The 24,533-nt window shown below is 54.9% G+C and overlaps 2 protein-coding genes across 2 annotated transcripts; one reads left to right on the top strand and one right to left on the bottom strand.

Moving 5' to 3' along the window:
• Positions 1 to 4,123: 4,123 nt before the first annotated feature.
• NCLIV_025300 (putative CAM kinase) lies at positions 4,124 to 8,744 on the bottom strand (the record flags this gene model as incomplete). The annotated part of the gene is made up of 5 exons (XM_003882725.1): positions 4,124 to 4,145; positions 4,806 to 4,933; positions 5,439 to 5,543; positions 6,044 to 6,111; positions 6,581 to 8,744. 5 exons carry the CDS (start codon positions 8,742 to 8,744, stop codon positions 4,124 to 4,126), a joined length of 2,487 nt encoding a protein of 828 aa, XP_003882774.1.
• Positions 8,745 to 14,039: 5,295 nt separating this feature from the next.
• NCLIV_025310 (F-box/LRR-repeat protein 20, related) lies at positions 14,040 to 24,399 on the top strand (the record flags this gene model as incomplete). Its single annotated transcript, XM_003882726.1, has 14 exons — positions 14,040 to 14,050; positions 14,450 to 14,511; positions 14,850 to 14,898; positions 15,370 to 15,503; positions 16,083 to 16,158; positions 16,415 to 16,540; positions 17,228 to 17,314; positions 20,546 to 20,783; positions 21,420 to 21,503; positions 21,840 to 21,949; positions 22,514 to 22,697; positions 23,316 to 23,369; positions 23,520 to 23,707; positions 24,342 to 24,399. 14 exons carry the CDS (start codon positions 14,040 to 14,042, stop codon positions 24,397 to 24,399), a joined length of 1,461 nt encoding a protein of 486 aa, XP_003882775.1.
• Between the last annotated feature and the right edge of the window lie 134 nt (positions 24,400 to 24,533).

Below are 24,533 nucleotides of genomic sequence, written 5' to 3' on the forward strand. Positions count from 1 at the left end.
AGAAGGGAAAGGCTTAGGCAGCCGCTTTTCTAGCGGGTACGCGGTAACGCCCATATCGCGGCGCTTGGTGTGCGGTGTGTCTTGACTGGCATCTGGGAGAGACGCCCCCTGCGCTCATCCGGACGGCAGCGCGTTGCAGAGATCGGAAAGGGAACGCCAGAGCAGAGATTGATGAAGAGAAAAATTGGAGCACGGAGCGAAAAGCTGGCGATTCGGCGGGTGTCGCGGACAAGAAGAGCAAGGACGCGCTTCGGGCCGGAACGTATCTTGTGGCACGGGAACGGCGCTGCGGAGAACCGCACGGACGGCCAACACTCAAAAAGAGGCAAAAAGGACGCGAGAGCGAAGGACAACGCATTCAAGTGGCGTGAAAGACGCGAAAAAGGATAGAGAGACGACGTGTGTGCGCAACGACTGCTAGAGGGCAGCCGGGCCGAGAGAGCAGCCGGCACATGGAGGGTTCCCCTGCACACAACTATTGTGCGCAGAAGAGTGGAAGAGAGGATGAAGACTGAAGCGACCTTGCCATCGTATTGCCCCCGCCATCTGTCCACCAAAAAAAAAGAAAACACAATCTCTATCTGTTTCGGGCTCTCCAAAAAAGAAAAGACCGAGGCAAAGAAGACAAAAGCACCCGCCTCGCCAATGGAAGATGTCCCGTTCTTGCCTTTCTCCCCCCCCCCCCCCCCCTTGCTCCCGTGAAAAGGGTGACCGCGGTGACGCTACCAGATCTCCCCTGGTTCGAAACGCTGGGAGTCCTTTCCTTTCCTGCGCGGCCCACCTTTCTCCGTTTTGTCCGTCTGATCCCGCACTCTTACCTGAAAAAGCGCTCTTCTTGTGAGAACAGAGAGGATTTTTGGATACTGATGGAACAAAACCACCGCCACGAACCTCTCAGGTGGAAGACGGGGCGTGTTACCGTCACCGGGGGGGTCCTCGCGGCTAGAAACAGGGCAAAGAGGGACAGGAGAGATCGCATTTCTTTTCCCTTTCGGGTTAGCAGCAACTTTCAGCACCAGCAGAGTCGCCGTTGGTGGACGTCTCAGCGCGTGCCTCTGTAAAGACACAGACTCTTCGCTGTACACGGCTCAGGAGAGGTACAAGGAGAGCACCAGCTTCCGCTGTTCTCAAGTTTTCGTCGTTTCCACTGCCCAGGAGACGAACGTCGACGGAGAGAGAAAGCAGAGAGACGCCTCTCACACCTCACCCCGCATGTACACCTGATCTGCACAGAAACCAGTGTAGCACTCAACTCAGTCCCGTTGTGTGCGTTGCAATGGTCAGAGTTTGAGAAGTTCTTAGCTTTCGATTTCTACTACCGAGTCCGCACTCCTGCCTAGAAGGAACGTCACCTCCGATGCCACGACCTCTCTTAGCGGCCGTCTCACTAAATCGCTGCTGCGAACAGCTTCTTCGAGGGTAGTAGGCAGGGACGAAAGCCGCTTCTGTCGGCGTTGTGTCGCTGCTCGGCGTGAGGCAGGGACGCGGGAAGAGGCAGTGTGTTGAGGTCTGGATCGAGCAATCTCGCCAGTGAAGAGGCGACACAACCAAGCAGGGGAAAGATGCTCACAAAGAAGAGAAACAGAGCGGCGTTGTGGGAGGCCTGCTCGTTCCGAGGGGAGCATACATATGAAGCCCCCGTGCTGTAGAATCACTGACAGCCGCCTTGCGATGTGTACAAACTAGGGAACCTACGACAAAGAGGCAACCCGTCGCTAGACTCACAGATTGACCGGTCGAATTCGTCGGATGCTGGTGTGCAAGGGAAAGTCCGTCTTTAGAGCCGTCTCTTTTCCGGAATGGGTGTGACGAAGACAGGCCACCGTACGCAGCCCGGTCACCGAGGCTCGGTGGCACAGAATCAACAAATGTAACACTGCCTGCAGTAAGATACAAAGCTCATAGTACGATGTCGTGGAGGGCGGACGGGATTTTCTGCTCGCAGGAGGAAAAGGGTCCCTCTCGCGGCCCACAGAAGGGAAATCTCTAAGAACGGAATTTCTGGAACGCATCGTGCAGTAATAAGGAGGGAGGCCCCTGCCTTTGAAGACCCGGGAACGCACAGTTCCTCAGTTGTTTTTACTGCAGAGGCCAGATCTCATCTGAAGTGTTTAGAGAAATCACAGAAATTCGTCGGTGTACCGCAGCGTGTGCAGCCGAAAACTTAAACGCTGCGGCCTGCGGCAGAGCCAAGGCCACCCCTTCAGCGGGCGCCTCATCACAAGGCGACGCTCAAGAGCCTTTTGAAATGCCAGAAACACTGAGAAAAGCAGGAGGCACGTCTACCGACAATTCGAGCAAAAAGCGCCACTGACAACGTAGACGCTTTTTCGTTTCTGGAACAGAAAGGACGCCGGCGCAGTCGTCTCCCTGCGCCGACGGTTCTACTTGAGTGCCGCCGGGACTGTTAATTCGCTCAGAGCAAGGAAGTTAAATGTGAATGTGAGGAGTGTCGTCGGCATGAAAGCATTCGGCCGATTTCTGGCGCACACGCCAAGCGGCGAAAAAAAAGGCGGTCTCTGTCGCGGGAGGTTTCTTTTGCTCGTTAGGTTCGCCACGAAAAAGCGTTCGCGCAACAAAGATCGAGACACTTCAGTGGATAGAGTGCAGTCCTCGCTCTCTCGTCGTCGCTGTCTGTGCTGATATCTCTGAAAAACACGGGACTCCAGGAATTTGTCCCCTTACCTCCGCTCAGCTCTCCCTCTCGCTCACCCCTGTTTTCCTGTTTTTTCTCTTGCACCGTAATGCACAGCTTGCACCGTCGGGGAGGGGAGAGACAGCAAGGGCAAATGCGGGAAGAAAACGACCAAGACAGCGTCTTTTCGTTACGCAGAGAGGACCAAGAGACTAAAAACAAAACACCTGCTATTTGCTGGCGAGAGGGACGGTGAAAAACGTCACCTGTCTCTTGCAAGCAAGCTGTCCATTCCCGCAATAAAACTGCAGAACATGGAAATGGAAAGACGAGACATCTGGAAGCATTCACAGACACTCTCACCACAAAACGACCGTGCAGACTCACATTTTCAAAAAAAGGGCGTGAAACTTCTGCTTGGCAGTCTAACAGGCCTCTCTGAAAAGAGGCTTTAGAGACAAGCGACAAACGACACACGACCTACGAGAAGCCCCACCGCGCTCGTTTCCTTGGAAGACGCCCCAAGGAGAGAGAGTCGCGCGTGCGTTCACCCAAAAGCGTTAAGCTCGACAAGAGTCAAATCACATTCCGCCACAAATGTTGACACGTTTCGCCGTCTTCCCCTGCCACAGACTGCATCCCAACACCTTTTCCGAGATCGGTCTGGCGTGCCTGTGGGCCGGAACCGTCGGCGCTTTCCGTTACATTTCCTTCAAAAACTGTCCACGAGGGCGCCGTTCCCCGGTCCTATTGTCGGAGCCTTCCCTCCGAAGCGCCCCCGGAGAAACGAGCAGCACGTACACTCCGGTTTGTCTTTGGTCTTTGTCCAAAAACCAAGTCGGACGGCGGCGCTCGCTGCTTTGCTCCTCCTCCAAGGTCGCGTCTAGCGCGTGTGTTGCCTCGGCCCTCCCTGCCGTTGTCTTGCTCAAATCGCCTGCGGAGAGCGGCCTGGCAGCTCCGCACTCTCGGAAGCCGAGGCACGAAGCGAGGGGGACCGTGCGGTCTTGAAATGCACGGGAAAACTTGCAAAAAACCACAAATTGCGCAGCCCCGGACCGCGCGGCCCACTGACGACTGGACGCGTGGGCGTGAGAGAGGCATGGCTGCAGTGTCTCTACATTGACCGCCTCGAGGGCGATAAGCACGGAAAAAGATCGAAAACCTGCAACGGGGCCCTTTCAAACGGCGAGCTCGTGGTTGCCACAACGGCGACGCCGAGTGCAGCCCGCAGAGGCAGAACCCCCGCCTGAAGACGCCCGACACTCTTCGCTTCGCGCCGCGCGCTGGAGAGAGGCCGAGCTGCGTTGCCCAGTCTTCACTGGCTGTTCTGCATCCTCCGACTCCATGTGAAACGTTCCTGCTATCGGTTCTTCACAAAGCCCAGGGACCGGGGCCACGAAGGGACAAGACACGAAGCGGACACAGACGCACACGAGGAAAGAAAGTCCCAAGACGGATCTGGCCTGGAGGCGAGCCGTGGTGTCGAGGTCACGAGCGCCCGTTTGCGAACCTGCACAGCGCACCAAAGATGCACAGCACCACATGCAGGATCCAGAAAACAGTCGAAGGAAAAAATGCACCGGAACGCCGAAAAAGCACGCACCCCGTTTCTCGGGGAGCTTGCGCCACTCTTTGTCCGCGTCGCTCTGCGGCCCGAGGCCCTCGGCTAACATTCTTCCCCGAATGCATCCAAGACGGGAGGAGATCGAGCACTTGGAAACGCTTTTGGAAACAAACCGCGCCCCCTGTCCCTCTCAGTGAGAGAGAGGAAGGAGCCTCCAAGAGAAAAAGGAGACACACCCCACAAAGAGCTAAAGACTTTTCCGCTCAAGACCAGAAGCGCGCCGCCGGGAAGCTGGACCACGACTGGCGATTCTGCCAGGGCAGAGAACATGGGCAGCTCGAATTCTCGGACTGTGTCTGCCGGTTGCATTTTGCTCGTTTTATTGACCTTTTCAGCGGAGGGCAAACGTTCCTCGTCAGCTGCAACGCACGCGGCTCTTCGCCTGATTTACGGCAAGAGAAACCGCCGCTGTGTTTTTTGGCGGCCGCATGCAAACGGACGTTGCCACAGGAGACACTGCTAGGCAGAAGAGTGTCAAAGAAACCGCGATTCTGGAGAGCAAAGCTACCTCCGTTGGGATCCGCGCAAGGCTTTTAAGGCCCTTACCAGGGATGGGCCAGCGCTTCGTCTGCATTCATGCGCCTCCGCGGGTCCTTCATCAAGAGTCGCGAGATGAAGTCTTTCGCCTCAGCACTCACACAGCCCCAGTACCGGTCGTCGAACTCGAGATCCGCCTGAGACACGCGAAAAAGGCACACGCCGACCAGCCTAAAAGGGAAAGAGACGGGACTGCTTCCTCTGGGAAACAACGCTGCAGTAAATACGAACTGCCTAGAAGCTTCCACACACCGCGCCGACTCCCCTACAATGCGCACAAACACATGCAGCTGAGAACTTCCCTCATAAAACACAAACAAGCTCTCCAACTGTGCAAATATATATATATATATATATATTCCCAGGATTTTGGAAGCGTCTTTACAAAACCGTGGATTTGAGTTGAGCGCGCGAGCCTCCTATACTCATGTACCCTCACGGGCGCATATATATATATTTATATACACATATAAACATATATATATATATATCCAGGTGCATGCAGCGCACCGCATGCACACACACACACACACACACACGTCGCTAAGGTACGGCGGCAGTCAAACCTTGCACCCACGCCCTGCACAGTGCGTGCAGATGAAAGGAATTTGCCAGGAGAGACGGCTGCGGCGAGCGACTCACGCTTATGCATTCGCTCGGAGGATAGAATGGTTCGTAGCCGCCGATCATGGTGAAAACGATGATGCCCACTGCCCAGAGGTCAATGCGCTCGTCGTAGGGCTCGCGCTGAAAAAGAGGACACCAAGGAAAATCTCCTTCACAGACGACGGCCCAACAGTGGCGAATGCTCACTCCTTTTCGGTAAAACTCGAGAGCGATCTGCCATGGTCACCGATGGCCTTCCACAATTTACAAGAGACAGACAGCCCTTGCAGTGGAACCCGCTCTCTAACAATACACCTCAAACTATTATACAAATATATATATATATATATATATATGTATATGTTCGGCATGCATGTAGTTTCATCTGTACATTTGTCTGCCTCTTCATGACTCTCCAGACGTATCCGATTCGCGTCTATCGAGGCAGTAAGAGTTCGGCTTATACACGAGCATGCACCTAAGAACAGCAAAACGTATGGTTTTTCCGGAAAAAAAAGGGTTTTTGGGGTAAGAGAAAGCGACGAGTGCTGCATTGCCTGCGCGTGCCACATGGGTTTTCTGTCCCTGCATCTGGGCGAGCGACAAATGTTTTTCTTCTCCGTCGTATTCAGTTCGCCTACCCGAAGAAGTTCCGGCGCCAGGTAGCCGTGACTGCCTCGAAGTTCGTCGCACTTGATCATCTGCCCGCCTGAGAGAGGCGAGAGGATGCGCAAAGAGCGAAATGTGAAGGATCGTCCGAGACACCACAGACCCCCCCCCCCCCCAAAAAAATACTGATACAGACTGGAAGAAAAAAAGAGATGAACACAGGCGGAGGGGAACGGAACCCGGAAGAGGGCACACGAAACAAAGATGGAGAGAACGGCTGCTGTGCAACACCGATGAGGGAAGCAGGGATCGCCAAACGCGAGAGGGGAAAAGCAAAACAAGAGAACTCGCGAGAAGCGGCTGCCGCGTCTACGCTCTTGGCGAAGGTCAGGTCGCTGGTCCTCCGCAAGCAAGAGCCTTTAAACGGAAACGGCACGGAAGAAAAAGGCCCCAAAAAGGAGAAGCAGAGAAGAGACACCACAGGCCCCAGCTGGAGGAGAGCACTGGCCCAACTGGAAGAAGACGTTTGCGAGTCTGCGAAGAAACAGAGACGGGAAGGAAAGGCTTACGTTGGTAGTGCTGCGCGAGACCGAAATCGCAAACTTTGATGACGACCTCGTCGAGTTCGGCAGCCACTGGGGCGCATCCGTTCGTTCGCGAAATGAGGGCGGGGGCCGAGAGCGAAGAGACAGGTTCCTTGTCCTGCATCTCGACCTCGCGCTCTCCACCGGAGACGTCTCGCCTCTTTGTTTGCGCGAGTTCGGCTGGAAGAGATTTGCTTTCTCCCAGAGAGGAGTGCGAGCCTGCGAACGGCGCCTCCCCTCTTCCGCCTTCCTCGGCGGCGAGAACAGAGCAGGGAGACGCGTCTTTGCCAGCAGAGGAGTTGCCGCTCGGCTCACGCGCTGGGGCCGAGACCGGGCGGAAGACGAGGAGGTTGTGGGGTTTGATGTCGCAGTGGATGACGCCCTTGTGGTGTATGTACTGGAGAGCGTGGAGGAGCTGCGCGCAAACCTGCCGCACCACAGCCTCCTCGAACGTTTTCATCTTGGTGATGCTGTAGAGGTCTCCGCACGTGGCGAAGTCGAAGAACATGAACATTTCTCGGTCGTCTTCGCCGGCGAGGAGAAGTGGTAACACATTCGGGTGGTCCAGTTCCTGCAGAAGAAGCACTTCGTGCCTCGCTCGCAGCAGTTCCACGGAACTCGTGAGGCGTTCTTTGTGGATCACTTTCACCACCAAGCGCTTCGCCGCCTCCCGGCGCGACTCTTCGCCGCCGAGCGCGCCGTCCACCCGCCTCCGCTCTTCGTGCCGATATCGGCTGTCTAGACTGCCCTGCGTGGGAGCGAACGGAGAAAACGGGGCACGTTTCTCTGTGTCCAGTTGGCCCTCTGCAGGCGCGCCGTCCTGCGGAGCCGGCTCCGCGGGAAGAAGCAGGTGGTAGTGGTTGATGTACGAGACCGACGGCGGCACTTGGTGCACATTGATTGGGCGTGTCCAGCTGCAAAAGCATACGGTGTTGCTGAAGCCTCGGTGGAGGATTCTTCCGAAAAACAGCCCTTCAAACAGCCTCACGGGAAGTCCCGCGACGTCGACGGGCGCTCGTCGCTGACCGGCACTCGTGGAGGAGACGGCAAGCGACTCGCGACTCCCGCCCCCGGCTGGGCCCAAAACGGAGACAGAGTCGAGGGAAGACTGGCCGAGGGCGTCTTTTTTCGGTCCGAGAGACGACGCGTGGACGGAGTCCTGACCCGCGCTTGCCTCGGCGTCTGCCGAAGGCAGCTCGAGGCCGAGACTCTGGACTGACGCGGCCGAGCAGGAGTTCGGCAGAGATCCCGCGGACTGTTCACGGAACAGTTTGCCTTCGATCAGCGACGGGGCAGAGGCTGCGCACGGCCCGGTCTCTGCGCGCTCGGCGAACGCCTGCGGGAGAGCAGGTGAAGGGGAGGCGGCCGGATGGACGAGGCAACCGGCGAAATCCGCCTCGCTCGTGCCATCTTTGCCCGCGTAGCCTGGAAGCCCCGAGACGCACGGAGCAGACGCGCCCGCCAGGCGATTCGCCGAGGCTGTGCGCTCCTCGACTTTCCGCCGTGCGAGCTTTCGGCGCGCACGCCAAGAGCGAACCTCGCCACAGGCGCTCGAACCGCCGGCGCCCGGCAGCGGCGGGGCGAGGCAGTTGAAGGGACACGCGTGCGCGGCAAGGGAGAGGAAAGACGCGGCGGACGGCGACTCTTCGGGCGGCCGCAGCCCCGGCCGTTGAGAAAGGAGGAACTCGAGGAGCGAGACGCGCGAGGGCGAATCCAAGCAGCACGGCACGGGACACAGAGAGCCGGTGCCTAGCTCGAGGCGGCACGTGCACGTGGCTGGGTGAAAGGAAGGCAGGTAGCACGTGTCCGACGGCGAGGCGGAAAAGTGACAGGGCGCAGACGCAGCTGGAGGGAAGGCGGGGGGACACTGTGAGGGAGGAGCAGCCGGGGCAGCAGACATCCTGCTTGGAAAGTCCTCGCTCCGGTGTGAACCGCCTTCGGCCTGCTGAGGACGATGCCACTCGCCAGCCGCAGTGTACACACAGCTCGTTCCCGGCGGCGCAGCGGCGCCGGAAGGAAAGGCGGAGCAAGTCGCAAGTGGAGCCGACGGGATCGCACACGTAGCGCAGGACGGCGGGCGTTTTCGGAGGGAAGGACAGTCGAAGGATGCAGGATCCGAGGCAGATGGCGAGGGAAACTCGGCGTCCATTCTCTCGCAAGTGGTGGACTCTCTATCCAAAAGCCGCACGCAGGAGTTGAATCGGGGGAAGTGACTTCTGAGATCCCCCCGGATTGAAAAGTACGCAAGTGCACGTGCGAGAAGGCATGCACACTGAGAGATGGAGACGGCGTACACATAAGCGCTCGGCGCCTGACTGCGACGAACCGTCTCTTGGGCAACGGGCAGAGAAGCGGATCAGGCGCGGTGGAAGTGAACGCGTCTCCGGACACTTTGGAAAGGACGTGAGAAAAAAATCAGCCACGGACGACGCAAGTCGCCATACGGATGCACGTCACGTCGATCGGCCTACATGGAGATTCCAGAAGGCGAAGCAGACCGCAGCGGCGCTTTAATCCTGTTGGCCTGCAGGCGTTTGTTGGATTTGCCTTCGTTTCCCCTACGGCCACCGGTTTGGAGTGTGCACCAAAGATTCGAAGCCAGCGGGGTGAGAAGTGACGAACCAGGGTGGGAAATGACGAATCAAAGAGGGCAGACCACACGGGTTGACAAGAGAGCGGACCGCGCGCCGGCGAGCCCCTGTCACTGCTTTCGTTCTCTGCTCTAGTGGAAAAACCTCATTTCACTGCAACGCACCCTCCCCCGCCAAGACGCGGAACGTGGAAGCAAGGCCACGCGAGGAGCCGGCATACAGAGGACGGTTACAGCAACGCAGATACACCGTGGAACCGTTGAGACGTTGCGCATGCAACGCAGCCTGGGGTAGGTCTTAGACAACGATGGAGCGGAACGCGGTCACTTGTTTTCAAAAGCAAAACCGGCCCTCCACAGGCACGTCGGGCGGCCTTGCCTCGAAAGCGTGGGCCAGGGGGGACGGGCTGGCCAAGAGTGCCGGAGAGCACGAGAAACGGCGACTGCGATGCAGACGCTGTGGAGAAATCTCGAGAGGCAGCGACTCCAGCGCTGCCTGTTCCGTTCCCTCCCCGTTTTGGCACGGGATTTAACGAAGGCATCATACGCATCCGTTCTTTTTTTACAGGGGGAGCCGAGGAGCAACACGCGGACACAAACGGTGAGTTTCACCACTGTCAGACACGCGCCGTGGATTCTCTTTGCACCTTCCTGGTTCGCGTCACGCGCAGAGAGAGAGAGAGCGTACTGAAGAAGCTTCTACCCCAGAGAATCAGTGAACGTACGGCTGAGAGGAGAGTCCCAGACGAAGGACGGCAAAGAGAATTTCTCGCATGCAACGAGCGCGGCCATAAAAATCCCTGCTTGGGGAAAAAAGCCCGCGCAGGAGCGGTGGGGGGGTGGCGACTTCTGCGGGGTCTTTTGCTCGCGTGACTCCACACTCCGAGAGGACGGACATGCGCTCGTCTCCCGAACCTCTCACAGCTGCTCAGCGGCTGTGTGAGGCCTCGCCGTCGCCCGAGAAAACACAGTTTTCATTCCTCGACAGAGAAGGAGGAAAAATCGCTCCAGCGAGGCACATGTGCGCGGACCGCTTCTGTGTCACGGCCTGTGCAGAACCCCGGTTGCCGCAGTGGTGTAGCCCAGAAACCCGTAGACAGGGAACCTTCCAGGGGGGAGCGGCAGGAATAGACTCTCTTTTGAGCATATCGCCTGGAGACGGATTCCGTTCCACGAGGGCGCAAGCGCTGAGCAGACGGTGCCTACAGTCCACACCGAAGAATTCACCGCATGCCTCTCGGCGGAAGCCGACGAAGCCTGAACTTGAGCGACGACAGCCGAGCAGAAGCAAATGTAGCCCATGGACACAGGAAACCCATCTCTGGGACGACGTCCGAATTTGGACGTGGAAGGCACGATATCGATTCTCGCACCCTCCGAATCTCTAAGACAGCCTCATTCGACTGCATGCCTACCAGCCGCTTCCGCCGTTTCCTCTGTTGTGACACACGCGCCACACTTCGTACGGGGACTGTTCTCCACGCAGTTTCGAAAGAGTGCTAGAGCAAAACCAGTCTGCCTCCTCAGTGGGGGTTCCGCGTTCTGGACAGGAGTGACTTGCGTGGAAGGGCGAACGGATTGATCTGCCAAAGGTTCCCGGTGGCGCAGCAATCGTCGTTCACTGGCTCTCCACGCGACTGCACACACCCACGTTGACATTGTTTCTCGTATAATAGACTGCGTACTTTTCCAACAACAAGTACCGCCAGCCCGCTTCGAAGAGCCGGCGAGTTGCTACGAGAGAACAGTTGGCCGAACTGCACGTGAACGAGAGAACACCCAGCAGTGACGACAGCGGTCCTTCTGCACGGTGTTTTCGACACCGAACTCTGTGTCCGATGGACCAAGTGTGACGTCGTTCCAGTCAGAAAAAAGACTGAAGGCCGCGTGCGAGGTCTCGCCAATTCCGGCGAGCCCGCCCACCTTTAGCCGGCTAAATTGCGTTGGGGCTTCCGGACCTGAGTTGTATCACGGGTCTTCTGCTTTCTTGTTGTCTCTCTGTTTTCGCATATTCAGAGGGCCTCCGAGGACAAGAGTGAAGATACTGGAACATCGTAACCTTCGAGGTTCAAGTAGCATTGTGTGAAGAGATATCATCAAAGCCCCTCAGACAGTGCTGGCCACGCCGAGCCACGCAGAAGCCCTCTCAAAAAGGAATTCTGATGAACGCATAAGATGTTCAGGGCGGGTGGAGTCGACTTTTGTTCCTGCCTTAAGGTGTGCATGCTTACTCTGGTCGTTATTTAACAGATATACCTGCAGAGCAATCGGCTAGGCAATAAGTGAACAGGGCTGATGCCAGGGAAAGCCGGCGAGGCAGGAACGAGGAGGAACAAAAAACAGTTTGCAGGCTTGGAATGAGACACAACCGAAAAAAACAGGCGGCAACCACAGGCGGGAGAGGAAGGAAAACAAGTTGCAGATTAGGGATGGCTTTCTCTGGAGGGATTTCCCTCAGACACCACCCCGTAAAAGCAGTACGACACATGAGGTAGAAGTTGAAGGTGCGCATTTGTGGTGTGCATAGCCCCTGCCTCGGATTCTCAGCTCTCTGTCCCGTTCCCCGGGTCCGCGAGTGGAGCATTTGTTGGTCTGGGGCATGTTTTCCAGTTCTCTTTCAGGTCGAATCATACAAGTAACACGCCTCGCGCTCTGGATAACAGAGGCCTCATTCCCTGATCACGCGTCTCTCCGCTACCCCGCTTCATGGGTTTGCCGCCCGGTACTTGTCCACTTTTCCTCATTGCTTCTTCATCAGAGATCTGGTTGATCTCTTTTGTGAGTAAGCATCTGTGACTGCTGTACTAACTGCATCGAGAGCTCGTGTCGAGTGCCCGTCCATGCTCCTCTACGGCGAGTTGAAACCACCTTGTACGGCACCTGTCGCCAGGCGAACGAGGAAGAAAGGCAAGCACCAGAAATGTTCGAGAGGAACCGCAACATATGACCAAAACACCTTGTTCGCCGAGGAAACCGAAGGCATACAGGTGATCGCTGCGTTGCGTTGACACTCTTCTATTTCATCATGTGGCGTGACAGAGTACACACGCACTGTTCTGCCTGCGGGCCAGCCTGAACGGCAGCCTCCGGTGTTTTGTGCGAAACCCACTAGGAAGGCGTGGCGCCATAGAAGGGGTTGGGGAAACCGACGCTTCGGTGGGACGCTCGTACGAGACACGGATTTCAGCTGGCTCGGTAAGGAGTGAACTCTCGATTGGCATGGATTTCTAGAGGCGCTACCAATTGGTCCACTTCTTAGGCTTAGGCTGTCGGAGGGGGAATTCATAAACGGACGAAAGAGAGGCGTTGCGAGAGGAACCGCACAAAGACTCCTCTTAAAAACTTGCTAAACTGTATACTTACGAAAAAGTGCAGTTCTCGCTTGTCGGCCGTTCACTCGAAAAGAGTGACGAGGCACCTTTGGGGGGCGCGGTGTGTGGCCGCGGAATCCGGGAACTTTGAGGTTCATCTAGCCGCCGCTCGTACCATATATCCCCTAAGGCTTTCTTTGGTGAGACAGTCTTCCAGGGACCTCCGTCCACACAGAGTTGTTCTAAGGGCCGTATGCCGACTCAAAAAAGAGGAACTGAAAAGCTTCAGCTCTGTACTGGATCTCGCTGCTTGTCCCTGCCTTGATTTACTTTCTAGCGCTTCTCCGCATGCAGCATGCGGTGGAAACGCGCGACTGGCAGTTCGTTTTTCCTCTCTACTTCTGTCTAAAAGCAAACCGAAAGCTTAGGGTGCAGAACTTCTTTCTTCTGACTTTTTTCCTCAGCCTCAAGCGCCTTGATCTTTCCTTTGGCCGACGGTAAACTTCGTTTCTCGTCTGTTGGTGTGTTGTCGCGTCTCCTCCCTTGTGCAGCTGTTCTGACGATGTGGATCGACCTACGCGGCCAAGCGAAACTTCTTCACAGGACACGTTCCGTGTAGCCTTCGAGCTCAGATGGGCGTACGGAAAAATGCATTGGTGTGCACGAATTCCCTCGAGAATCGGACCCCGTTCAGGTGTACGAACACCCCCGACACTTCGTCCGCGGGACGAGTGCGGCTGGCTTGCCTGCTCAGTAGCGCTTTTCTCGACAGTCCAAGTCTGCATCGCGGCACGCCAAGCCCGTTTCCTGGTGTGTCTCTCACACTAGGGCCTCCACCGAAACCGCCGAAATCGCAGCGCTCCACTCCCTTCCGTTTCTTCATGTGCTCGCAACAAAGCGTACTTTTTGCGATGGCATGGTGATCGGTCGATCCCCCTTGCAGTCGAAACGCAGGCATGGTGTCTACGGTGTAGCCGAACAAAAAGATGCCGTCATGTCTCTTCCCGGAGAGGACACTCGAAGGGCCTTGCCTTCTACCTCAGGATCTGCTTCGTCTTTGTCCCTCCGAGACTCACCTGCAGGGGAGGAATTCGACTGCCTCCGTGCTCAGCGGGTATCCCAAGGAAAGGCCAGGATAGAGAACTTCGAGGGGTCGGTGGAGGACCGTTTCGAGTGCGCACAGACAGATGGAGGACGCAAAGATGAAGGAGAGTCTTCGCATGCTGCCGCTTCACTTGCTCCTCCGCCGCCGCAGGAACTGTGTGGGCTAAGTGCGGAAGAACCTGTAAGCCTCTCACCAGGGCGGCATACATGTCGTTTTTCGCAACTCGAGAGAGGACCCCGCGAAGCAGACGAGTGCAGCGAAGGAGCGAGAAAACGCCAAAAGAGGAAAGGGGCGCAAGTGTCTTCAGCGGAAACGAGATGCTTCGCCGATTTTCCGCAAGAAGTTCTGGAACTCATCTTCCTGCGCCTCGGTCTTGCGGACCTCTCCAGGTGTCTCTGTGTTGCCAAGTAAGGAGGCCCAGGGAAAGGAAGCGGGAAAATGAGCAGGAGGTAAGGGAGGTATCATAATGCGCAAAAAAGGGAAGGCGATGTGGCTACATATGAAGCCGAATCTAGGAAAAGACCTGGAGATGCCAGAAACACGGATGAAACGTGGAGTGTCGAACTGCATGATGTCGAACCCGAGGAAGGAGCTGCGACGGGGGAGGTTGGCAAGACACTGCCTTCGGTGCTAAAACAACCATGGCCCGAGAAATGCGCAGAAGATGACGGCGCGTGCGTCGTTGCTTCCGAGGATGGTATCCACTGCGGATGCTGTTCCCTGTCGTTCAAGGCGAGATGCTCATGGGCGTCTCTCCTTTTTTCTGCTTCCTACCCGTTCTCTCAACAGTGCATTTTTGCCTGCATCGCCCCCTTAAGCAACTCTCCCTCGGTGTTCTTCGGCTGCAGGTCGTGGCATCCCGCGCTAAATGCCGTCTTCTCCAAGACGGTCGTTTCTCTCGGCACTTCCCGTAAGCGCGTTTTTTCATCGCGGCCGCGTCGTTTTGCTGCCGCATTCCGCATCTGAGCGGTTTCTGTGGTTTCGGAGGGCAATGCACCCGTCGGTAGAAACCCTCGTTTCCGCGGCACCCTTCCAGAGAGTCTCACCCCTAACTCTTCAGACTTCTCCAGTTTGCTTCCCACGATGTTCGCCTTCTGTTCGTGTTTCCTTCTGCCGTGATGAACTCGTGTACGCCTTCGCGACAAGGCTACCCTGCTGAGGAATCCTTGCCTCGGAAGAGACTGCCCGCGGGGACGCTCCGAAATGCCTCTTCTCTCGTTTTTGCGGTGTGTGGGTGTGATCTTGCAGGCCGTCTGCTCCTCACCGATGCTCAGCTCGAAGCGCTTCTCAAACGATGGTCAGTTGAGGAAACAAGTAGCATCTCCTCGAGAACACTCGCAGGCGGCGCAAGTGAAGCGGCTCGTCAGCGAACCCGACTTTCCCGTTTCACCTGCATGCATCTCCATCTGGAAAGACGGCCGAGAATCTGGGTTCTTCCGCACCTCTTCTGCACACATGCATAAATGAATGTGTACATGCAGCGGTGTATATACTTGTGTGTGTGTGCATGTGTGATCACTCGCGTGGTCTACACGATTGCGGATCTTCGTTCATTTCTCTGCTTCTCGCAGTCTGCCAAGGAAGGGGTGCTGACGCCAAACAGCAAAGTGTCTATACAGGCGCCGGGAGGCATGAATCGCGTGCTGCTAGATATTTAACACAGACCAGGGCCTTCGCCCCTCCCTGTTTCTCTGTTCTTTCCCTGTCCCTTGTTCTGGTCGCTTCGCGTGGAAAGCGACTTCTCGATGTGTGTCCCTTTCGTTCGCAGTCCCGAGGTCCATACAGTCGAGTTGGACTGCTTTCTGCTCACGCCCAGAGGCGCCGGTCGTCTCGGCACCGCCCCGAATCTGAAGTCCCTCTCTCTGACCTCTGTCGATCACCAAACCGACGCTTTCTTCTACGGTCCGTCTTCGCGCCCCAACGCCTCCGAACGGAATCCCCGCATGCTCGTTTACCCGCGCGTCCATGTCCAAACCTATCACTCGACACCGCCACTTCACCGCATATGCATGGATGTGCCTATATTTATATATGTAATTCCATTTATACATATCTGTATATATTTATGTTTAGTTATGTGTAGACATAGTTGTGTCTCAGGGAGGTGGCGTGCTTCTGTTTAACTGTGTGTCTCCTTGTCCGCGTGGGCATGTCTGTAGACACCCTGTCGGTTTTTTTTTCAAAGGTGTACGTGCCTCTACGTAGTTCCGTTTTTTCTTCCACGCCTTCCACATGCCAGCAAGAACTTGCAACACTCTGCGCATGCGTATAGATTTTTATGCGGGGCATCTTTCTCCCTAGGTGCACATGTGTGGCGTCCAACAGATGCGGCTCCAAGTGCATCCATCTGCGCAGGTCTACGTCTGCTCCGAGGTGTACCTGTGGAGAGATACGTTTGTGCGTCGATTCTGGCCTAAAAGAATGGAGGTGGGCGAATACTGGGAACGGCCAGGCTGTTTGTCTCTGAATCTGTTTCTGCAGCGTTGGCGGCCGCCGTGCCCGACCTCGACAGCTTCTCCATCGCTATCTTTGATAGGAGCAAGCACATTACCAATGCGTAAGCGATCTGTCTCGCAGCGCGTTTTCTTGTCTCCGTCTTCGTAGCTTTCGCTCGCCAAACGGTTGACAGTTTTCCTCTGAGAGTCTGTGGGCGTTGTTGCTGCGCGTCTGCGTTCGCCCGCGCTCTTGTGTCTCTGCGCTTCATTCTTCACAGCCACAAGCGCCCGAGCAGGGAGCAGTCGCAGCCTCTGTCGATCGCCAGTGTCGGCGATCTGCCCCATTCGCGTTTCGTCGGTTCCGCGTCTTTCCTCCAGAGCCTTGGAACACCTTGCCGGACGGCTGCGGAAGCTCCAGGCCTTCTCTGTCGAGTTTTCCTTCCGGGAAAACCTGGATTTCTTTGTCCTCGCCCTGACCACGGCTTCTCTCCACACCCTCCGCCAGTGCGTCTCGACGCTCTCGACGACAAAGAAGCGTCTCACCTCAGAAGCTTGAGACGTTCTGCGGGGGGTGAACCGAGCCGTAGTTGCATGCGCGCTCGCTCTCGCGTCTCCGCGCGCCCCGCATGCGGTTGGTTGCCGCCGCAGGGGGGGCGTCGCGCCCGACACAAAGGGACACAAGTGCCTCGTCCGGGGGCGCGCCCTACGGAGACGCATCCGCGTGCAGGGGTACATTCGTAGAGGGACGGAGTTTCTCGCAGACACACAGACGTGAGACAGTTTCTCCGGGGCACTGGTGAACTGCTCTGAGCCGCCGCCTTGTGGGATAAGTCTCTTTATAGACACGTGCCTCTTTTTGCCGTTGCATGCGCCTCTTCATCTGAGAACGCGAGAGAGACGAGAGACAGCGAAAGGGAGTCGTACGGCCTCATTTCGCGAAACGAATCCCTGGCCCTGTACCATCCTTTCGGAATACGTACATTCGCATCTCAATTCAGTAGACGTATACACATACATATGTGCATGCATAACCCGTCCAGAGCAGCCTGCTTGGACTTCGCGTGCCTGCGGAAAGGCACTTCACGCTTCTCCTGAGCGGCGCTGCAGAACAAACGAAAAAGGAACGCGCGCGCGCGTGCCGAGAGTGAACTTTTTCTCGAAGCTGCAACTTTGCGGTGTTCGTTTTTCCAGCGTCGCCCTCCACGATGTGAGCCAGGACTGCCTCGTTCAGCTGACCGCCGCCGTAGGGAAGAATCTTCTCTCGTTTTCCTACACCAAGTGAGCTTTTCCCGCACACTCGTGGTTGTTCTTGCGTGTATGCGGCAAGAGCGTGACATCCTCTCGCGCTTTTCATCTGCAGGGCGATCTCGAGAATAGAGAAGACTTTCGGCCTGTGGATGCCGTCGTCGTGCGTCTCCACGCTTCGCTGTACATACAGGCTGACGTGTTCTCCCTTGTCTTTAGAGAAGCGCCTGTGTTTCTCTTGGTCTAAAACATGCCGTGTCTCCCCCTTTTGGCTCTTCGCTCCAGCTGCCACTCCGAGCTCCCGCTCCGTGCCTCTCCGTTTTTGCGCGTCCCGCTCTGTCTCCTCTGTCTTTTATCGTGATCATGGTTCCTCAAGATGCCTTTTCTCTTGGTTCCTCGCGCTTCCCGCCGTGTCCCTCACGAGAGGCCCCCAGAAATGGTAGAACTGCAGGCGCGCCGCACACCGAGTTTTGGTTGCCTTTCTTCTTGGAAGACTTGAGTCGCCTGAAAGGGGCTGAAAGGCGCTGCGCTTTCCGTGTCACGCTCTCTGCAGCTTCTGTCTCGTTCCCTTCCTTTTCTGGGGCGCGTGCCTCACTTCTGGCTGTTCGTTGAAGAAGTCGCTTCATCGTGACGCGCTGCGCCGTCTGATCGTTCGTCGTTCTCAGAACTTCTTCAACGTCGCTGCCGATTTCCGACTGGCTGCTTCAGTACCTGCCTCTGCGCATGCCCCGCCTCACGTCCCTCCGCCTCATCGACGCCGTGACCCCGGGAGTCCTCGCTCAAGTTTCTTCGCCTTTCGCCTCGCTGTTTGTTTCTGGGCGACGGCGGCGAAGAAGGCGGAGAGAGAGCGAACACGATCGAGAGAGAGAAAGAGAACGGCTGAGGGAGGAAGACCGCACGCGATCGCGCGAGGCGTCAGGCCCAGAAGACACAGACGAAAACGCCAGAGGCCGCAGGCGTGCGAGGTGCCCACGAGAACGACGAGAAGAAGCTTTGCGAGACAGAGAAGAACCAGGGAGAGAACCAGGGAGAGACGAAGGGAGGAGACATGAACAGCCCGGCGACGCTGAACCCAGAAACTGGGGAGCAGAGAGAGAAAGAGGCGAAGAAAGTGCACGCTCGGGCGTGAGAGATGTGCGAAACGCGACAGACGAGAGAGAAGGGTGGAGAGAGGAATGGAGAGAAGGGAGAGGAGAGGAAAGGAGAGATTGGAACGGTGGACGTGAACGAAGTGTGTCCTCGGCGTCGGAAGATCCTGCTTCGGGCCTTCGACCGCAGCCACACGTCGGATCGCCTCCTCTCCCCCCGTCAGGAGGCTTCGTTGACGGCGTGGAGGAGAGAGCGCGAAACGAGCGTCACAGTCGAACTCGAGAGGAAGAGGACCCCGAAGACGAACCTCGCGCGTTGGCTCAAGGCCATGCCCCCAGAAATGCGCAACGCATCTGTCTTGAAAAGGTCAGAGGGACCGAATCCGGAGAGATTTTGGACAACAAGACGTTTAAAGGACACCCTGTAATGTATCCTGTCACGCTTTCTGAGCTATCTGAGAGATACAAACACACATATGCTTACATATATGTTTGTCTACCTATATGCCTATACACACTTATGTATGTGCTTTGATAATGCATATGAAATACGTTTGAGAGGCGTCCTCGGCCGTATGCCTGTGCACTCTTTGTCAAGCACCGAACGTCGCAATTTGCATGCGCACACCTCCATGTGGACATTTTTTGTGCGAAATCGTCTCGGAGAAAGGGGGACGGGTAAGGGTTTTCGTTTGACGTTTCCTGGGAAGCTGAAGGGGTCGGTGGAGAGGATCAGGTTCGAAAGTTGTCACCGTTGTTTCGCCTCTCGTCCGCGTTTTGCCACTCCTTTCTTCCGTCTTGTCGCTCTCGGCTTGTCTCTTTTGATTCAGAGACTCGCAGGCGACAAGGCCATCTGCGCCTTGTCCCTGCCGTGTCTTCCGTTTTCGTCTATGCCGTGTCTTCCCTGCTGCAGTCTCGTGCTTTTTCGGGTTCTCCGGCGCCTTCTCTCTCTTTTGCCTCACTTCGTCGTTTTTATTTCGTGCTTGTCTCTTCCCTTCAGGTTCCGCCTCTTGTGTCCCCTGCGGGCCTGAGCTGTCTGCGTCCTCTCGCAGGTGCGCTGAGTCGATGTGACGCCTCCAGTGTCAGTCTCTCCCTGTGCCTCGTCTTCCCTCTCCGTCTCTGTTTCTACACATTCTTATCTCTCCTCCTCCACACGTGGAAACCACTTCTCTCGCGTCCTGTCGCGTTCTCTGCACTTACTGCGCTCTCTCTCTATATCTATCTATATCTTTCTATCTATATCTATCTATATCTATATCTATCTATATCTATCTAGATCTATCTATATCTTTCTATCTATATCTATCTATATCTATCTATATCTATATCTAACTGTCTATCTATCTATGTATATCTATCTATGTATCTATCTATCTATCTATCTGTATCTATCTATCTATATCTATCTATCTATCTATCTAACTATCTATCTATCTGTATCTATCTATCTATGTATATCTATCTATCTATCTATCTATCTATCTATCTATCTATCTATCTATCTATATCTATCTATCTATCTGTCTGTCTATATCTATCTATCTATCTATCTATCTATCTATCTATCTATCTATCTATCTATCTATCTATCTATCTATATCTATCTATCTATCTATCTATCTATCTATCTATCTATCTTTTTGGTTTACTGTTTCTCCCACTTTGCTGTTTTGCGCTTCTGTTCTTGATGTGTCTCTCTTGGATGTCCTTGCACTTCCTGTTTCCTTTTGTGCTCTCATTAGCCGTGGCGGGTTGTGCGCCTTATCGCACCTCCCGCTGGCCTTTTCGCGCGTTCCCTGTCTCTCGGCTTCGTCTGCGTTTTCCCCTGCCTCGTGCGTCTACGCTGAGAGCTGCATGCAGCCAGGCCTCTTTTCTGTTTTTTCCAGGACACCTCGAAGTCCTCGCCCTCAGTCGCTCGTTCGGCCTCCCTTTCACGCACGCCACAGACGTCGACTTGTTGCAGTTTTTCGCGGATTTCTCGCCTCGCCTTCGCGAGCTCGAATTGAACGGGTGAATCTCTCGACAGAAATAGTTGAAGCACCGGACAGGGAAATCGTCTTTCTTTGCAAACAACTCCACACAGGGGGGTGCACTCCACGTGGCAGAGAGTTACGACCTCGAAGACGTTTCTTCGCATCTGTCTCGCCTTTCTCTCTCTTTTCGCCGGATTCTGCAGCTTCACCAGGATGTCTGACGGCTTTTTGCACGAGGTCCTCGTCGCATGCGCAGGCTCCAACGTCTCGGCAGCTCCACCTGCCTCCGTCTCCTCTCCTCGCGCCTCTACTCTCTCGCCGTCCTCGGCTTCGCCTCCTCTTCGTGGCCCGAGCGGCGCGTCAGGGTTCAAACTCAAAAAACTCTCCTTGGAAGCTGCAGACATCAGTGACCTCGGCCTTCATGCCATTGCTACCGCTCTCGTACTCACACACACGCATATATTTATATATACATTTGCATATTTACAAATACTTCTGTATGTGGAGCTGACTCTTCATTTGTACCTTTATATATGTCTTTCTACGTATATTTAGTCCTGTGGTTATACATAGGCGCGCCTTTTTGCAGATGGAAGATTCCCTAGTTCTAGGCGGGCGCTTCGGAAGACAACGTGAACGCTTGTGTGGCATGTGGATAGGCCTTGCGTGGCTGTCCGCGCTTGGAAGTCTGTGGGCCTTGTTGCGCCTCCCAACTTCCGGGGATGGTGAAATAGGCTCTTCGTGTGCCTCAGGCAGCTCCACACACGAGGCGAGAGAAGAGAAACGCGCAGAGTATCTACGTCAGCGCATTCTTCTTTCGAGACAGGCGTTCTCTGTAAAACCAGTTCCGTGGTTTGTTCCTGCCACGCGTTTTCTTCGGCCGCCTTTCGCGTTGGCCGTGGAGAGAGACGCTCCATCCGACATACGCCTCGCGTCCGATTCGGGCCCCCTTCGGCGCATGCAACGCCGAAAAATGGATGCATGCAACGCCGAAAATGGGTGCATGCAGTGGCGAAAAATGGATGCAGGTGCACAGCTGCAGAAGGCGCGCGCGTCGTGTGCTGCGTGTGTTTTCAGGGGAATACGGCTGAGACGCTCTGCCTCAAAAGGTGCTCCAGTCTCTCTGAGGCGGGGCACAGTGCGATCGCCGAGTACTGTCGGGTACGCTTGGTGCAGAAAGCAAACCGCCCACGATGAACCCGCAAAAACGCGGAAGGAAAAGGGAGAGCAAGGCAAAACGGCGGCTTTCTTTGTGGCGAGAAAAGCCCTTTTTATGGACTCTGAAAAGGTGTTAGGCGTGCGGCGACGCCAACAGAACCCGGCGTGGACAGGTGTAGGTTTTACTGGTTCGATTGTTATCGAGATTCTTCGGATTCGTAACTTGCCGGCGTCCACCTCAGCGGTTTCGCCAGCGCACCGCCCGAAGAGGCTGGGTTGACGCCCCTCGTCTTTATTTTTGATTTGTGTCCTGCTTTGCGACGTGCCTGCCTCTCCCAGAACCTCACTTCTCTGAATCTCGGATTCTGCTCAGGCGTCAATGACCTCAGCGTCTGTTGCCTTCTCCAGTCCTGTCCTTCTCTGCGCACTCTGGTTCTTAACGACGCCCGGTGAGAGAAGAAAAATTACCGAGATGTGGTGCGAATCGTTTCGCCAGAAGACGGCCGAGTTTGTGCCCAAGAAACACTGACGAGGCGAGACGAAGGCGAGTGGAAGTCTTCCCTCTCCTCCCCGTTGCTGATTCTGTTTCTCGGGAAGTCGTAGCTGTGGAAGAAGCGTGAAAGCTTTTCTCTTTTTTCTCGCCCCGCGCGTGCAGCGTCTCGTCGTCGCGGGCGCTTCTTTCGTGGGCCAGTCTTCCCCTCTTCGGGGCTTTCCCTTTCTTCTTTTCGTTGTCGCTTTTTTTCTGCTGCTCGGCGGCGCCCCCTGGTTTAACGCGTTTCTGCCACTTTGGCGGTTCAGTGTTTTTCGTGAGGAGTCTCTTCAAAGAAAAACGGAGTGCTGGGCGTTTGAGAACGGTGGGTTGGAGATAAAGAGATGCATGGAAGAAACCAGCCCACCAGGTGCTCGTCCGCTTGCAGCCCCGTTCAACGCCGTTCCTCCATTTTCGCCTTTCGTGTCTGTCGCGCGAGTTCTCGAGCGTCGCCTTTGTCTCTTTTCTTGTCTTTCCGGCTCAGAATTTCGGACGTGGCGCTCAAGGCGATCGGGGACTGCCTCGGCGAAAATTTGTTTGAACTAGCGCTACACAGAAGCGACAAAATCACCAACGAGGGACTGAGGGTCCTCGCGCGCGCCTGCCCCAACCTCGTCCTCCTGTCGCTGTCTTCCTGCTCACAAGTCACAGACGCGGGTGTCGTCGAGGTAACGCTCGGAACGCAAACACCCGAGTCGAGTGCTTCCCGGAACGCAAACAGGACCACACACATATGGACGAAAAAGAACTATGAAAAGTGTTACAAACAGGACTGCAGATAGACATGCAGCGAGACTTGCAGACAGACGTAGATGCGCATGCAGAGACACAAATTTAGGGATGTAGGTCCGTTTGAGAAGGGGGGGAATCAACACGTGTACATGAGCCTGCTCTTTTTTGCTACAGCTGCATATGCATGCGTTTGTATATATACATATATATAAGGTTCTCTCTGGAAAGGTATGTGTAGCTCCACAGATATACCCTTGAAAGCACGTGACCTCAAGAACATACACACTCAATATACATATATACATATATACATATACATATATATATATATATATATTTATGTTATACAGCTGCACGTATATATATATATATATATATATATATATGTATAAGTGTAAATCGCTATGCCGGCGAATGTCGTAGGCGAAAATATTCCATTCGATCTGATTTAGGCTCTCTGCGCGTGGGCTCGAGAATGTTTCGTGCTTTTGTGAGTTTTCTCCCCCACTTTGGAATTCTGTCCGAAATATGTGGAAATTGGTTTTTGTTTGCAGATCGCTGAATCTTGTCGGAGGCTCCTCAAGCTTCGGCTCGATGGCACACGAGTGGTGAGATACAAACATGTCGCGTTTTTTCTTTTTTGAGGAGCGCGGTTTGAAGGAATCGACTGTCTCTGTAGAGGTGTTTGTTCCCTCGAATCCCTCCGCGTCCATTCCAAAGTTTCGGCTTCTCTTCATTTGCTTTCCTGTTTCTTTCAGACCGACGTCGCAATTCGCGCGGTTGGCCAGTCTCTTCGTCGTCTCCGCTATTTGCATCTGCAGCGCTGCTCGCACGTGACTGGCGAGAGTTTGTCTTTCTTCTCGGCAGAGACACATCCCTGCCTCAAGTGCATCGAACTCTCAGAGTCGCGGAGAAAGGTCTCCAAAGATCAAATTCGAGCCTTCAGGTAATCTCCACACTTCACCTTCTCCATTCATCTGTATCTATCTATAGCTCTCTATATCTATATATCTATATCTATATATATATGTATATGTATATACCTAGTGGTGCGTATGTATGTACACATTCCAATGCATACACACATATACATGCCTATTTATGTATATGTGTTTGTATACAAGCTAGTATACCACTACATGCACGTTTCAAATATATACGTGTATACATTTATATTTGTCCGTATCACAGAGCACATTAGGCATGCATTTGTGTTTTCACAGGTGGACTAAATCGTGTACGGAGAGTAGAGGTGCCGTAGGCATATCCGCATGTGCTTATGTATATCTGCGTTTTGATATCTTTATACATGTGTATCGGAATGTAGCCTGTGTATGCAACAGTTCGTTCGTAACTGGAGAGAAACAAAGACAGCGAGGGAGGAGAGCAAGCGACAGACGAGAGAAACATAGCTTCTTTTCAGACTGAGAAACGGGGACATTGCGGCTTCGTCAGGAGAGAAGTTGGCGGATGAGATGCCCACGCAAAACGCTGGCGGGAAACGAGCCTTTTGGCTGGTCTCAAAAATTTTTTCGTTCTCTTCGAACATGTTCTTCGTTTCTCTTTGCGTGTTTTTGAAGAGAGCGGAATCGGCCCGCGACGGCGCTGTTGCTCGGCGAGGCCGCGACGGGCGACTGACGAAAAACGAATTTTTGATTTCTGCGAGGAGGTACAGCAGGAAGCAGAGAAACTCGAGGCATACACGCACGAGAATCAAGAAGAGAAAAGGGACAGGGAGAAAAAGAGGAGAGGGAGCAACGGGCAGAAAAGAG

This window comes from Neospora caninum, chromosome VIIb (genome assembly GCF_000208865.1).
Source record: "Neospora caninum Liverpool complete genome, chromosome VIIb".
NCBI lineage: Eukaryota > Apicomplexa > Conoidasida > Eucoccidiorida > Sarcocystidae > Neospora > Neospora caninum.